General features: G+C 38.6%; 5 protein-coding genes across 5 annotated transcripts; 3 read left to right on the top strand and 2 right to left on the bottom strand.

Moving 5' to 3' along the window:
* The first annotated feature begins 1,039 nt into the window (after positions 1-1,039).
* Positions 1,040-5,088, top strand: LOC18024871 (putative F-box protein At2g19630). Its single transcript, XM_006407840.2, has 2 exons — positions 1,040-2,245; positions 5,041-5,088. The coding sequence occupies exons 1-2, from the start codon at positions 1,040-1,042 to the stop codon at positions 5,086-5,088; spliced, it is 1,254 nt and encodes a 417-aa protein (XP_006407903.2).
* On the bottom strand, positions 2,535-4,036 carry LOC18024870 (dnaJ homolog subfamily B member 3). Its single transcript, XM_006407839.2, has 4 exons — positions 3,775-4,036; positions 3,536-3,587; positions 3,318-3,385; positions 2,535-2,982 (listed from the first exon to the last, which is right to left on the bottom strand). The coding sequence occupies exons 1-4, from the start codon at positions 3,913-3,915 to the stop codon at positions 2,557-2,559; spliced, it is 687 nt and encodes a 228-aa protein (XP_006407902.1). The 5' UTR covers positions 3,916-4,036; the 3' UTR covers positions 2,535-2,556.
* Positions 5,089-6,444: 1,356 nt separating the features above from the next.
* LOC18024869 lies at positions 6,445-7,358 on the top strand. Its single transcript, XM_006407838.2, has one exon. It carries the CDS (start codon positions 6,563-6,565, stop codon positions 7,160-7,162), a length of 600 nt encoding a protein of 199 aa, XP_006407901.1. The 5' UTR covers positions 6,445-6,562; the 3' UTR covers positions 7,163-7,358.
* Positions 7,359-7,374: 16 nt separating this feature from the next.
* LOC18024868 (multiple organellar RNA editing factor 3, mitochondrial) lies at positions 7,375-8,737 on the bottom strand. The gene is made up of 4 exons (XM_006407837.2): positions 8,270-8,737; positions 8,093-8,190; positions 7,781-7,846; positions 7,375-7,677 (listed from the first exon to the last, which is right to left on the bottom strand). Exons 1-4 carry the CDS (start codon positions 8,653-8,655, stop codon positions 7,451-7,453), a joined length of 777 nt encoding a protein of 258 aa, XP_006407900.1. The 5' UTR covers positions 8,656-8,737; the 3' UTR covers positions 7,375-7,450.
* Positions 8,738-9,213: 476 nt separating this feature from the next.
* LOC18024867 (probable acyl-CoA dehydrogenase IBR3) lies at positions 9,214-13,604 on the top strand. Its single transcript, XM_006407836.2, has 17 exons — positions 9,214-9,498; positions 9,587-9,721; positions 9,918-10,058; positions 10,153-10,284; positions 10,401-10,586; positions 10,674-10,751; positions 10,839-10,958; positions 11,107-11,205; positions 11,286-11,403; positions 11,510-11,751; positions 11,832-12,029; positions 12,116-12,258; positions 12,423-12,507; positions 12,584-12,793; positions 12,873-13,025; positions 13,104-13,208; positions 13,299-13,604. Exons 1-17 carry the CDS (start codon positions 9,364-9,366, stop codon positions 13,491-13,493), a joined length of 2,475 nt encoding a protein of 824 aa, XP_006407899.1. The 5' UTR covers positions 9,214-9,363; the 3' UTR covers positions 13,494-13,604.
* The last annotated feature ends 185 nt before the right edge of the window (positions 13,605-13,789 follow it).

The raw sequence follows: 13,789 nt of genomic DNA, 5'->3' as shown, positions 1-13,789 counted from the left end.
TTTTGGCAATTAATATCGGTTTGTCATCAAATAGATCAATCAAGGGGATCTGGTCAAGTATTATCGCCGACAAATCTTCTCACCATATGTGAGAGAAGACGAGAATGAGCAAGAAAAAACCAATGAGAGATAAATGGCTGTTTTTTTAATCTGTGTCTTGCCAACAGAGTTGTAGTTTTGTTTAGGCTCTAGACAATGCATGTGTCTCATATTTTTGGTTTTTTTTTTCATGTTTTTGCTCTATTATTTTCTGGTTGAATATTTCGTTTTAATTTTTTTTCTGTTTATAATATTTTTCCTAAGAATGATATTTATATCCAGCATCATACATTAGCCCCACCCATCTCCCCCCTATTTAAAAAAATAATAATAATAATAGGCATACACCGTTCATACATTGCTATTACATTTAGTAAAAGCTTTGTACATATTTAAATCTATTTTCAAAGAAAATAAGACTCATATATCTATAATTAAATGTATTTTCCCTTTTCCTAAGTCGAACATACAATTGGGTGAATCTTTTGTTTTTCCATTCAGATAAAATGAATTTGAGTAGAAAAATAAAACATCTGACTCAAAAAAAATAACGAAAAGAAATTTTTTTTTTGTTTGTTTGTTTTGTTTTGACAATGAAGGAAGCACTAAATGTGGGAATGAGAAGGGAGACGGTGAAGCATGTGGAGTGACAGGGCGGAGGCAAAAATAGAATGGGTCCCACTCCAATCATACGTTAATTTGCCAGGCTGGCACTTTTGTATTTTTGGCAGCTGTTTGTATCCTCTTTAATACTTTTGTTCATCAATCAGAGTTAATAAATTGATATCATTCCAACCTCGATCCCTAGATTCGCGTTTTTGTTAGACAGTCAGCATTGTAATTTAATGCCTAAAGATTATAAAAGTTATTATAAATATATCAGTAGAGTAGCTAAATGGGCTTCCTTTCGGCCCATCGATTCACACACTCTGATGGGTTTTACACTTGAACAGACGGCTGCCTTGAATAGGACTCTAGGGCTTCAACTACTGTCTGCGCCATGAGAACACAGCGGCAAGACGACCCGGAGGATGTTGTCGCCGTCAGGGAACGCAACACGAGAACGAAGAACTCATCAGAACCGGTCCCATTTGATCTAACTTTCGAGATATTTTCGAGACTGCCCGCTAAATCTGTAGCGAGATTTCACTGCCTCTCGAAGAAATGGGCTTCCACTCTTCGCCTCACATATTTCACGGATTTGTTCTTCACCAGATCTTCGGCTCGGCCGCAGCTATTGTTCGCCTGCCACAAAGATCGTCACGTGTTCTTCTTCTCCTCATCTCAGCCTCACATTTTTCATCATGAGCAGCAGCACTCGTCTCTTTTAGCCGCCAAGTATCAGATGAAAATTTCGAATCCCTTCTTTTCATCTGAAGGATTTATTTCTACAAGAGGCCTTGTCTTTCTTAGAGATGTAAGAAACATAAGTTTTTTAAGGGGAACTAAGCATCAGGCACCTGTCATATGTAAACCCAGCACGGGTCAGTATTTGACCTTACCCAAAGTGAAAACGAGGAGGAGGATTGGAGTGAACAGCTATTTTGGTTATGATCCTGTTGAGAACCAATACAAGGTACTTTCCATGACCTGGTTGGTTTATGGACAGGTGGATTATTGTGGGGAGCATCAACTTCTGACATTTGGAACTACTGGTGAACCGTCATGGAAAAAGATCCAATGTCACTTGTTCTATTCTCTTCGTTCTTTATATAACCAGATATGCATCAATGGTGTTCTGTATTATCCAGCGATCAACAGGTCCTCCCAGGATTACATAATCGTTTGCTTTGATGTTAGGTCGGAGAAGTTCAGTTTTGTTAGAGAGAAAAGTGGCACTTTCGGTTCTGAACGTCTGATCAACTATAATGGTAAGTTAGGTTCACTTGAGTCTCAATGTTTCGGTGGAAGCTGTACAAGCATTAACTTGAAGGTTCTTGAAGATGCCGAAAAGCATGAATGGTCTGAGCATACATACGTATTGCCTGCTCTGTGGAAGAATTTAGTTGGTGACACAACTGCAAGATTTGTTGGAGTTACTCGGACAAATGAAATTGTCTTGTCCTCGTACTATCAATATCCACATGCGCCTTTCTACGTTTTCTACTACAATACCGAGAGGAACACAATCACAAGATTTGTAATCCAAGGTTTTGAAGCGTTTAAGGGTTGTTACTTTCACACCTTTCTAGACCATGTAGAGGATGTAAGACTTATGAAAGAGTTTTGATCCATGACTTTTTATAACTTTGAGAGTTTTGTAACGGAGCTTGTTAGTTCTCATACTGCTTATTGGATGATTAATTTTCATTTTCGTTATGTCCATTCCCTTGTTTTATTCTTTACAGCTAGTGAGCAAATTGTTTCAGTTTTAAATTCAAGTTTAAGTTGTGATGGAAAGATTTGCCAGTTTGAGTAATGAAAGAATTCATTTGAAGCTAGCTACTAAATTCAATAGTTATATTTCTTACTTATTTGAACTAAGAAAAAAAGAAAAACGAAATAAAAGCAAAATCATCACGATGAGTGAACACAAGTGGATCTGCTTCTCATCAACACCCTCCAATCCGACCAGTTGTTGTCCAACACTCGATTTCTCACATGTGGATAACCCCATAACCTGTAATCCGATGGATTAAAAACCGGCGACTCTTTATTAAACCGGTTTTTGTTTGGTACACCAAAAACCGGGGTTTTCCCGGTGGTTCGGTTCCCCGTGAAACTTGCACTGTTGTTGGTCTTTAGACATCTCTCTATCACCTTGTTCTCTTCTCTGAACTTATCCCTAATGTCTCTGAAGGTTTGACAGAACCGGTTCGGTTTAGTATCGGTTCGGATTTCTTTGGTTTTGTGTGAGACTCGGCTACATTTCAGACAGATGTTCCTTCGTCGGTCCGTGTTGAAACATCTTCTCTTTGTTTCGTCTGAAAGACATAAATAAGCCTACATGCGTCCAAAACAACAACATTACATAAGTAGTATAGCTCTAGAGTTGAATCATTGAACCGGGAAAATATAAAACGGATTTCTCAAGAAAACTTAATGAAATTCCCCAAACCGGGTTATAGGATCGTAGTACGTATTGTGATGGATGGGACAGTGAATGAGTTCATGGATAACACGCAGATGCTTTTATTAAAGCGTACGATTCATGTCCACACACCCACATTTTTTATATTATATATCGTCTCTCCTGAGACAACTGATAATAATAAATATTTTTTTTTTTAGATTGCTGTGATTTTCTCGTTTATAAAAATAAGGTGAAAATGGCTGACCTCGTGGATGAGCTTAAAAGCAATATCTGCTTTGGGGTGATTGTTTTTATCGGGATGAATCTTCAAAGCTGAAGAAAAAAGGATTTATCTTAAAGACGACAGACCACAACTATATATATAGACTCTATATTATAGAGTTTATAGTAGTTTATAATATAACGTTGACAAAGTAATTAGTCATAATTAAATTTTAAAACGATACTGAAATAAAACCGGACCTAATTTGTGATATCGTTTACGTATGAGCTTGACATCTGCATCTTCCTCGATCTGTTGCATCCAAATCATGAAATCAATCCAGTGGTCTCTTTTTCCTTTTTCCCTTTTTTTTTAGTTATTGTTTGAATAAAACGCAATAAAACATGGGATTCGTCCAATGTATTTTCGAAATTATATTAAGAAGAAGAAGAAGAAGTGACATAAAATAGATATATTGGGAAACAAAAAGAGAACATACACCGAGAATGAGATACCAGTCGATGAAACATGAACCGGAGTTACGATTGATATGAATGCAAGAGATTGGTGATCTGGACAGTGAACAAATCTCTGAGACCAATGCCGCTTTTGGATCCGGTCCGGGTCGGATCTTACCCATTGCAACAAAAGTTTCAAGAATTTTGCCAAGAATATGGAGGTGAAGGAAATAAATACAATTTCTGTGGAGAAAAAAAAATGGGAGGAGTGAGCAGAGACAAAGAGAGAGAAGAAGAATCAGAATACGTTAAGAGAAGGCAGGCAGACTTTGCGGAGAGACATTTTAAATTGGAAGAGAGCGAAAGATGGAGCATAAATTAATCCATTTTATGAATATTTGATTTTCTTGTTCAGATAATAATTAATGTGAAAAAGAGGTTTAACCCAATTTACTGAAAAATTCAAATTGAAGAACTGGTAAAAGTAACAGTAGATAATTCAGCCACGTTGTAAGTCGCTTTACTATGAAGATAGAGTTTTAAATAAATTTTTAAAGGAACGCAATCTGATCGATCATAGACGTTGTAATTAATCAAAACGGCTGTATTGTTAATTTCTACAGGCATAAATTGTTGATTACTTTTGTTTTCTTTGATGTCGTTAAGCACACTAACTACATAGGTCAATAGGTCATGGTTAGTAACCACTAACCACACTAAATGACGGAATACAATAGTTGTTTTAAGTTTTTCTGGTTGGTGGTAAATATGTGATCGATCATTCGCTACAAAAGAAAGAAAGAAAAAAAAGTAGAGGACGATTACCTTGATTTTTAATTATTCGGAATTATAGTTTTTAGACAATAATTTGGTAATTATCCAAACCAGATTATTTAAGTAGGTCTTTTTGTTGAAAGCTTTTAGATATAAACCACTTACGGATTAACGACCACTTTAGCTAATTTGAAAATCACTTTCTCCCACTTGAAAATTCTAAAGTTCAAGTGTTATATATGGCCCTGTTATAAGTTTAGAAATTAATGATTTAATTTACAGCATATTTAAATCAAGAACACACTCTTAAAATATACGACTACTATTTGCAAATTATGGATGCAAACTTTCAGATGATCAGTCTTGTTGCATGTTAAATCATATATTGTGGTCTATAGAGTGACTTTATCTTCTAAGAATATCAAAGGTTTCATAATGTGGTTTAGTACATTATCATGTATTATAAAAAGGCACTTCATAACTAATCTACAACGTTGAGCAGCTGTTCTATATATAGATAGACAATTTATAAGTTGAACATGAAACTTGTGATACATATACTAAAGGATGCCTTTATTTGAAATCAAATGGAATATGGGTGAAACAAAGAAACTAGGTGAAGAAAACAAGAAAATGAAGTCACTACCCAAACTTCTCTTTTCTATTTACCCTTTACATGAAATGTCGAAGCTGCGAGGATTTTTATATTGGTTTCATAGCACAAACTTTTATGGGTTGAATCAAAAACATTGGAAGTCTAATATGTCTATACATTATAAAAAAAAATGTAAACTGAAATTATAGTATTATAGATATTTATTTTGCTTTGAAAACTGGATTGAGATTGGATTTCGTGATTTGTTTTCTGGTGTTTGATGTTTGACTATAACTTGAGACAACAAAAATAGGACATGCAATGGCTTTGGACATAAGCTAAGTATGTACTGTACCTAATGTTACATGCACGTTGATTTATAAGCAAACAAAAAAACTACAAACACTTAGTATTTTATATCATTGAAATTAATAGTTAAACTATAGGTTTACCTGTGGTTGACTTATATACTGCAATGAAGCCAAACAAACTTTAATCAGTATTAAGTCAAACATAGCGGTTGTAATTGGTGACCCGAAAGTAAAACTCACATGGGGATGCTAACTTCTTGATTATCAATAATGTTTTCCTATCCTTCCAATAAGGTAAATATTGAAATTAGTACGTTTAATTAAACCGATTATTTTTATTTTTTTTATCTAAGAAGTTGATTTTTTTCTTTCGATTAAATTTTCATCGTACACAATAGCTGTTCAAAGCCAAAACGTGAGCTAATATACTACGAGTCTACGAGAAAGTTTTCGGAAAAGCATTATAATAAATTATGGCTAATCCATGTTTGATGAAGTTTAACAGATGGGAAAAAAAAACGATTTGAATGATTTGGAAGACTTAGACAGGCATAGTAGAGACCGAAAAAGTGTCAGTGAGCACGTGAGATTGTAGTAAAATTGTCAATGATCAATCTGCAGAAACGATTTTTTTATCCATTATGCTATAAAATCTCACTTCAATTTCTCTGTGTGTTTTTAGACAAGGCACAACCAACGAGTTTATAAGAAAAATAAAACATGTGAAATACCATCGGAAAATGGTGAAGAAAGTCACATGTGTTAACTATTTATTACTCATGATTCGATCACATTTCCTTGAGAAATAGATCAAGAACACCTTCTGTGCCATCATAATATTGGGCTATATATGGGCCGATCTTGAGTTCTATATAGCTAACATTATCGGGGTTTTACATTTTAGAGCTAAATTGTGGGACCTTTCTTGAGTGTTACTCACGTTTGGTTATAAGACACGTGGCGTATCTGTTCAACGCGCAAACCAGTTACGTGTCCAATCTATCCGCCTCCATCGGATCCGAATCAGGTTCTCGATAATATCTTCGTCATTACCCGAATTTACCGGCAAGTTGTAAAATCCCCAATCCAAACTATTTTGGTGGATTTGGGGAAAAAAATCGAACAAGGTCGTTGTCGGATTTCTGGATCATGGAATTCTCTCTAATCGCCGATACAGTCGCAGTTTGCACGGCGAAGCAAGGCATAGCGTTTGGGAAATCTCTCCTCAATCGGTTGGATTTGGCCAATCACATTTCATTTGCCGATTCTACCGTTGATCACTCTCCGGGTGGAATCGTTCAAGCATCGGCTGTTATCTTCCCCGTTGATGCAATCGCCCCTCCACCGGTTAGATCCAGCTCTTACAAGACAATCCGCCGGATCCGCAAAAAGCGGCGTACGAAACGCGTTTTATTTGGCGGTGACTCGGAAGACGGAGGAGATTTTGGTCGTTTTCTACTAGAAGGCGATTTCGGTGGTAACGACGGTCCATTTGGATTTGGTGGAGGAGGCGATGGCGGCGGAAAAGGATGGAACTACGGTGGTGGTGGTGGTGGTGGTTTCGGAAGTGGGAATTGGGATGAGTCTTCGTCTTCGTCGTGGTCGGATCCAGCAATGGAATTCGTGTACGAAGTGATCTGCTGGATCGCGTTATCGAATTGCGTGCACTTCGCGTTCAAGAGGATAGTGAGGATCGTGACGGACGGTGATAGGGAGAAGTTGAACCTGACATTGTCTCCGGTGTGCTGACAAATACCGTTGCAGTAATATATGTTGAAAAATCTTATTCTCAGGTCCAGAAATTCCATCAAATTATCTCTCCTGTCGTGTGTATATATACCTTTTATATCATTGTACATATATAATTAATTTCGATTGCAATTTCTCTTAGATTAATCTAACCATTGCCTGTTTAGATGAGTTATAGTCGACATGATGAGAGATCTAAGGCGGGCATGTAATAACTCATAAGCCTAAAAAAACTCCATTACACTTGTTCATGTAAATAAATTAACTAGAGAAGGGTTTATAACATTATTAACCACCGCCCTTGTTTAACTCTCCGGGATTAGTGGCTGGAGCTTGACTACCCATGGATGGTGGTGGTTGATTTTGATTCCAGTTCTGTGTCGGTTCTCTTCTCTCCACCTGCATAGTCTCGCGGCGCTTATCGTACCTAGGCCTAGACCGATTTCTGGTTTGGCGCTGTTCAGTGAACCTATACTGTGGTCTGGGTATGACCTTTCCTTCAATGTACAAGTCACCTGAACATCAGCCAAACAAAAATTGGTTAAGATGATAAGTTCACCTCAAGATTCTCTCGTAATATCCCAAATCATTCAGAAGAAATCCAAAAACATAACAAACCTCCATAGTCTTTGTTGGGTACATCAAGATAGGAATCTGGAAGGACCCAGAGAACACCAGGCAATCCTGAAGAATCACAACTCTGGATTAGGATATCTTATATGCAAAGGTTTATAAGTTCCAAACCTAGAGACCGATATGTTCTTTCTCGTATATTCTTACAGCCAATAATTCAGATATAAGCAATTCAAGTGAAGGGAATTATTGATTGAGCCATTCAACAGAGCAAAACCAAAATGTAGAAGAACACCATTACAGTCTCAGAGCAAAGAAGAATTAAATAGTAATTTGAGTAAAAGGAAAAGTTGATACCTTTGACTTTGCAAGAAAGCTCTTCAGAGATCAAAGCACCAAAGCCAGTGTAGGTCGAAGTGCAAACCGAGTAAATCTTCTTCTTTGCCTCCTCCTCGCTACAAAACCACGGAACTCCATCAGTTTCCAAACGCACAAACGAAATGAGAAACAAAATCAGATGAAATGGGATTTTGCCTGCCGACGACGGATGTTAAGGTTTTGACATAAGCATTGATCATCTCATCTTCGGTGGGTTTAGGATCAGTGAACTCCATGACGATGAGCCAGTGCTCGTAATCGCACCCATCAAGAAGAATCGTCTCCTTCGGCGGACGGTTGCTCCAATTCGGCGAAGGATCGTTCAGCGGAGAGTATCCTGACCCGGATGTCTTGGGTCGGGTCGCTGTGTAACACGGTCCCAGTACGGTTCGGGTCGAGGAAACTTTGTCAACTAAAGGCACGGCGAATCGAGAACGAGAAGAGAGCGTTGAAAACGACGAAGAATGAGAAGAAGAAGTAGACGAAGAGAGGTTTTTGCTTAGTTGTGTCGCTAATTTGCGCCGCGCGGTGAAAAGAGCCATTGCCGGTGAGGGTTTCGGCTTCCGCTGCGCTTAGGCGTATCTCCTTCACATCGGTCTTTAAGATCCTTCGAGAATTTAGTATGGGCTAAGTGGGCCTTTAGTTTTTATATGGGCCATTAAACTTGATTAATAAACTGTTCAAGCCCCCTTTAAGTTTCGATTAGCTTTATTTAATTTTTTGTCGTCTGTTCCAAACATCCTTGTCCAATTGATGAAAAGCTTTTTATCAGTAAGAAAATTCGGTTTTCTAGGTAAAACATAAGATTAACATCTATGTCGTCCCGAGTCAAAACATCTGGTCAAATATGACTGTATCTGTTGATGTATTAAAATGTTTTATGGTCACGGAAGTATGACTTTTTTTTGTTGCCAATATAAATTACGATGATGATGGTGATATTAATGGTTAGAGCTTAAATGTAGACGATGATTAAACGTAGAAGTCAAAAAGTCTAATCGAAATGGTTGGATTTATTTACTATTGTATTTTTTTTACGGTCCGCAACTCCGCATGGTCACTGAATAAATCCATTTGAAAAGATAGCTAAATATAAATAAAATTATCCAAAGGGAAGGTTTGCGACGGACTTTCCAAAAAAAGTATTGTTTGTATTAGTGCGTGTATTTACGATCTTTGAGCAAAGCTCTTCTTGTTCATGAAATCTCTTCGATTTGTTGCAACTTGAGGAGCAGAGAGACAACTAGAACATGGGGAGCAGGACGGGCGATCTGGTGACACGTGTCCAATCAGCTCATCGCTTCGATCACGATGCCTTGTTTCGTTTCGCCGCCGACAACGTCTCCGGTTTTCCGACCAACCCATCCCAGTTCACTGTCTCACAGGTATTCCTTTGTCCAATCGCCGGCGTCTTGATGGTTTCTCTGCCAAGAAATAAACTTTATCAGATTTATTTGTTTTTTGTTTTTACAGTTCGGACATGGGCAGTCGAATCCCACGTTTCTGATCGAGGTTGGCTCAGGGAGTTCCTTGAAACGATACGTTTTGAGGAAGAAGCCTCCTGGGAAGCTCCTGGAATCTGCTCATGCTGTTGATAGGGAGTTTCAGGTATCAATCTTCAACTCTCCAAAATCCCCACTCTACTACTCAATTTCGAATTTTGAGTGGTGAAGATGATGATACTAGTTTACCTTGATCCCTTCGATTTTTTAGGAAGATGAAATGTTTTTCTTTGTAATACCATTTGAACTGTTTTCTGGTCACTTTGTGATGTTGCCTAAAGCTTCTGATGATGGTTATGTAGGTGCTTAAGGCTCTGGGTGAGCATACACAAGTTCCTGTTCCTAAAGTCTTCTGCTTATGCACTGACCCTACCGTGATTGGGACTGCTTTTTACATTATGGAGTTTATGCAAGGAAGAATTTTTATAGACCCCAAGTTGCCGGTAAGACATTCTGTTATCCGAACATCCGCTTTTCTCGCTTGAGATGTGGACCTAAAGGCGTAAATTGTGTGTGTTTCATTGGTTTTTGAATTAGAATGTAGCACCCGGAAGAAGGAGTGCGATCTATCGTGCAACAGCCAAAGCCTTAGCTTCTCTTCATTCTGCCGATGTGGATGCTATTGGTCTTGAGAAATATGGCCGGCGCGCCAATTACTGCAAAAGACAGGTTAGTCAGTTAATTAAGGCTGGTGAATCTTGACATCACTAGCTTGTTGTTCTGCTATTGCTTATGTGCTCTTGCGCTGAAGATCTTTTGAATTGATTGAATATCCTAAATTTCAGATAGACAGATGGTTCAAACAATATTTGGCTTCAACAAGTGAAGGCAAACCCGAAAGGAATCCAAAGATGTTTGAGCTTGTTGATTGGTTACGCAAAAGCATACCCGCGGAAGATTCAACAGGAGCAACATCAGGCCTTGTCCACGGTGACTTCCGCATTGACAATCTCGTGTTTCATCCTTCTGAGGTCTGAAGGCTTTCAAGCTCTTTTTTTTTTTTTTGTTGGATCCTTGGATAGTCTCGGAGACCTTTCTGAAATCACCTTAAGTAGCAGGATCGAGTCATTGGAATAATTGATTGGGAATTGTCCACGCTTGGGAACCAAATGTGTGATGTCGCATACAGCTGTATGGTAATAAGCTATTCTCGTTGTTACGTTGTATTCACAAATCGGTTTTCTTTGCTTCGTGCTCTGATATACAGTTCATGGTATTGGCAGCATTACATTGTGAATGTTCAGCTCGATCAGGAGCACGTGAGTGAAGGTCTCGAAACTACTGGACTTCCGGAAGGAATGCTTTCGATGCCAGAATTTCTCTTAGAATACTGTTCTGCATCGGTAAGTCCTGCAATAACATGTAATGTTAAATTTTGTTTTTTCTATATAAAACGCTTTCTTGCAAGATGAACCGAGTCAGATTTCTTCATAACTTGCCTATATTTTCTCAAATTTCGATTGTTGTGACATATTGGCAAATGAACTTTAGGGAAAACCATGGCCTGCTGCAAACTGGAAGTTCTACGTAGCCTTCTCTATGTTTCGAGCTGCTTCAATCTACACGGGAGTGTACAACAGATGGTTAATGGTATTGGCGGGAATTTTCCTTTACTTTAAGATCCTTTGTTATGCAGTTGTAGAGCCGTTGACATTGTACTGGTTATGTAGGGGAATGCTTCTGCTGGTGAACGAGCCCGGAATACAGGGGCTCAAGCCAATGAGCTTGTAGAGTCTGCCTTGAGTTATATTGCGCGCCAAAATGTTCTCCCTCAGCACCCTCCATCTGGTAATCGGTCTCTTCGAGATTCAAGTTTTGCTATGGAAAACTGTTTAGTTAACATTTCGTAAACAATAATTTGACCGGTCCTTTGCGTTTCTCATCTGGGATCCAGTTAAAAGGAACATGAGCCCATCCTATGAAAGCCTTGTGGATGGAAGCGGGAGATTGGTTCCCAACAGAAAGGTATTGGAGTTAAGGCAGAAGTTGATCAGATTTATGGAAACTCACATCTACCCGATGGAAAAAGAGTTTTCCAAACTTGCTCAATCAGATTTGCGATGGACTGTTCACCCCGAGGAAGAAAGGTTAAAGGAGTTGGCAAAGAGAGAAGGCCTATGGAACTTATTTGTTCCTGTATGTATATATTACTCTACAAGTCTTTTACTGTTTTTACCTTGAATGAGAGTGTACTTATGGATTCTTGGTTCTTGCAGGTAGATAGTGCTGCTAGAGCTAAAAGAGAACTGGCAGCTTTCGAGAATAAACATGATTTCTCGACCAGGTCTTTTGACCAATTGTTTGGTGAGGGCCTCACGAACCTGGAGTATGGTTACCTTTGTGAGATCATGGGTCGTTCCGTTTGGGCTCCACAGGTGTTTAACTGTGGTGCACCTGATACTGGAAACATGGAGGTAGGAAAAGCCTGTTTCTGTTTACGGGTCCAGAAGTCATCTCATTTCTTATTACGTGTATTTATATAATCTGTATTATCTTGTAGGTGATACTGCGGTATGGAAACAAAGAACAAATTTCTGAATGGCTTATTCCGTTGCTTGAGGGAAAAATTCGTTCTGGATTCGCTATGACTGAGCCACAAGTTGCATCTTCTGATGCAACCAATATTGAGTGCTCTATTAGAAGGTAAAATAATTTTTGATTCTCTAGTATGTTGGAAATTACTTTCATTCGAGTTCTCAACTAAAAAAAACAAAAGCATATCAAATGCTATATATCATCTTGGTAATTCCTGAAAACTGAGGCTGAGTCCGCATTACTCCCTATAGCTAACTCTGTTGGTTATACAGACAAGGTGATTCATACGTCATTAATGGCACAAAATGGTGGACAAGTGGGGCCATGGATCCCAGGTGCAGAGTACTTATTCTCATGGTTAGTTCTCTGTTCTTGCACTCTTTTCTATCTAAAAAAGTAAATCCAGTTCTTAAATGTTATCCGTGTTGTACAGGGAAAAACTGATTTCAACGCCCCAAAACATAAGCAACAGTCTATGATATTAGTGGACATGCAGACTCCAGGTATACATGTGAAGAGGCCTCTCACAGTGTTTGGTTTTGATGACGCGCCTCATGGACATGCTGAAATATCTTTTGAAAATGTGATTGTCCCGGCGAAGAATATTCTCCTAGGAGAAGGCCGAGGATTCGAGATTGCTCAGGTAATACTACTAAAGATAGATACAGATTCAGGGCTTGTAGTAACAGAGATTGTATTTATCGGTCTGTTTGTGATATCAGGGTAGATTAGGCCCTGGAAGATTGCACCATTGCATGAGACTGATAGGTGCAGCAGAGCGTGGAATGGAGCTAATGGCTCAAAGAGCTCTTAGTAGGAAAACTTTTGGGAAATTCATAGCGGAGCAAGGTTCTTTTGTCTCTGATCTTGCAAAGGTAAACGACACTGTGTGCTATAATGACCCAAAAATGCTTCTTATGAGTTCGTCTTATATGAGTGGTTGTATGATACAGCTGCGGGTAGAACTGGAAGGAACTCGGTTGTTGGTTCTGGAAGCTGCTGATCATCTCGATAAGTTTGGAAACAAAAAAGCTCGAGGAATTCTCGCAATGGCCAAGGTACAAAGTTATATATTTGTAAATTCTGTTCCCATCAGAAATCGATACGAGGGTAGATCTTGAAAAGACAAAATCATTTTGGGTACACAGGTTGCAGCACCAAACATGGCGTTGAAGGTACTTGACACGGCAATGCAAGTCCATGGAGCAGCCGGTGTATCCTCGGACACAGTCTTAGCGCATCTGTGGGCCACGGCTAGAACTCTCAGGATTGCTGATGGACCTGACGAGGTTCATCTTGGGACCATTGGCAAGTTAGAATTACAAAGAGCTTCAAAGCTTTAAAATCTTTTTCAGATCTGTGAGTCTTGTCCTCCTCAGGAAAAAAATATATATCAGATGTTTCTTGTTTTATTTACATCAAAATAAAGCTGTTCTTGGGTCTTTTACTGAAAAGCAGTACAGTAAATCTGAAGTATATACAGGATCTTCTCATGTGTTTCATACTTGTTAATAAATTTGCATCGTGACATTCAACAGACAAAACGAACGAACCCATTTAAGTTTCTTCTCAAGCCTCGTCGTAGCTGCTTTTACTCTATCTCTAAAACAATTTTCTAGTTCAGTAAGAATCACGGAAT

This window comes from Eutrema salsugineum, unplaced genomic scaffold, assembly GCF_000478725.1.
Source record: "Eutrema salsugineum unplaced genomic scaffold, Eutsalg1_0 scaffold_13, whole genome shotgun sequence".
Lineage (NCBI taxonomy): Eukaryota > Viridiplantae > Streptophyta > Magnoliopsida > Brassicales > Brassicaceae > Eutrema > Eutrema salsugineum.
The sequence above is the reverse complement of the archived record's forward strand: the minus strand, read 5'-3'. Positions and strand labels throughout refer to the sequence as shown.

Coding starts and splice junctions, on each gene's coding strand:
- LOC18024869 (XM_006407838.2), top strand. CDS start 6,563: ATGGAATTCTCTCTAATCGCCGATACAGTCGCAGTTTGCACGGCGAAG.
- LOC18024868 (XM_006407837.2), bottom strand. CDS start 8,655: ATGGCTCTTTTCACCGCGCGGCGCAAATTAGCGACACAACTAAGCAAA. Junction 7,847..8,092: donor GCTTTCTTGCAAAGTCAAAG/GTATCAACTTTT, acceptor GTGATTCTTCAG/GATTGCCTGGTGTTCTCTGG. Junction 7,678..7,780: donor ACCCAACAAAGACTATGGAG/GTTTGTTATGTT, acceptor GCTGATGTTCAG/GTGACTTGTACATTGAAGGA.
- LOC18024871 (XM_006407840.2), top strand. CDS start 1,040: ATGAGAACACAGCGGCAAGACGACCCGGAGGATGTTGTCGCCGTCAGG. Junction 2,246..5,040: donor TTCTAGACCATGTAGAGGAT/GTAAGACTTATG, acceptor ACAATTTATAAG/TTGAACATGAAACTTGTGAT.
- LOC18024870 (XM_006407839.2), bottom strand. CDS start 3,915: ATGGGTAAGATCCGACCCGGACCGGATCCAAAAGCGGCATTGGTCTCA. Junction 3,588..3,774: donor ACTGGTATCTCATTCTCGGT/GTATGTTCTCTT, acceptor TGGATGCAACAG/ATCGAGGAAGATGCAGATGT. Junction 3,386..3,535: donor TAAACGATATCACAAATTAG/GTCCGGTTTTAT, acceptor TTTTTTCTTCAG/CTTTGAAGATTCATCCCGAT.
- LOC18024867 (XM_006407836.2), top strand. CDS start 9,364: ATGGGGAGCAGGACGGGCGATCTGGTGACACGTGTCCAATCAGCTCAT. Junction 10,285..10,400: donor CCAATTACTGCAAAAGACAG/GTTAGTCAGTTA, acceptor CCTAAATTTCAG/ATAGACAGATGGTTCAAACA. Junction 10,752..10,838: donor ATGTCGCATACAGCTGTATG/GTAATAAGCTAT, acceptor TGGTATTGGCAG/CATTACATTGTGAATGTTCA.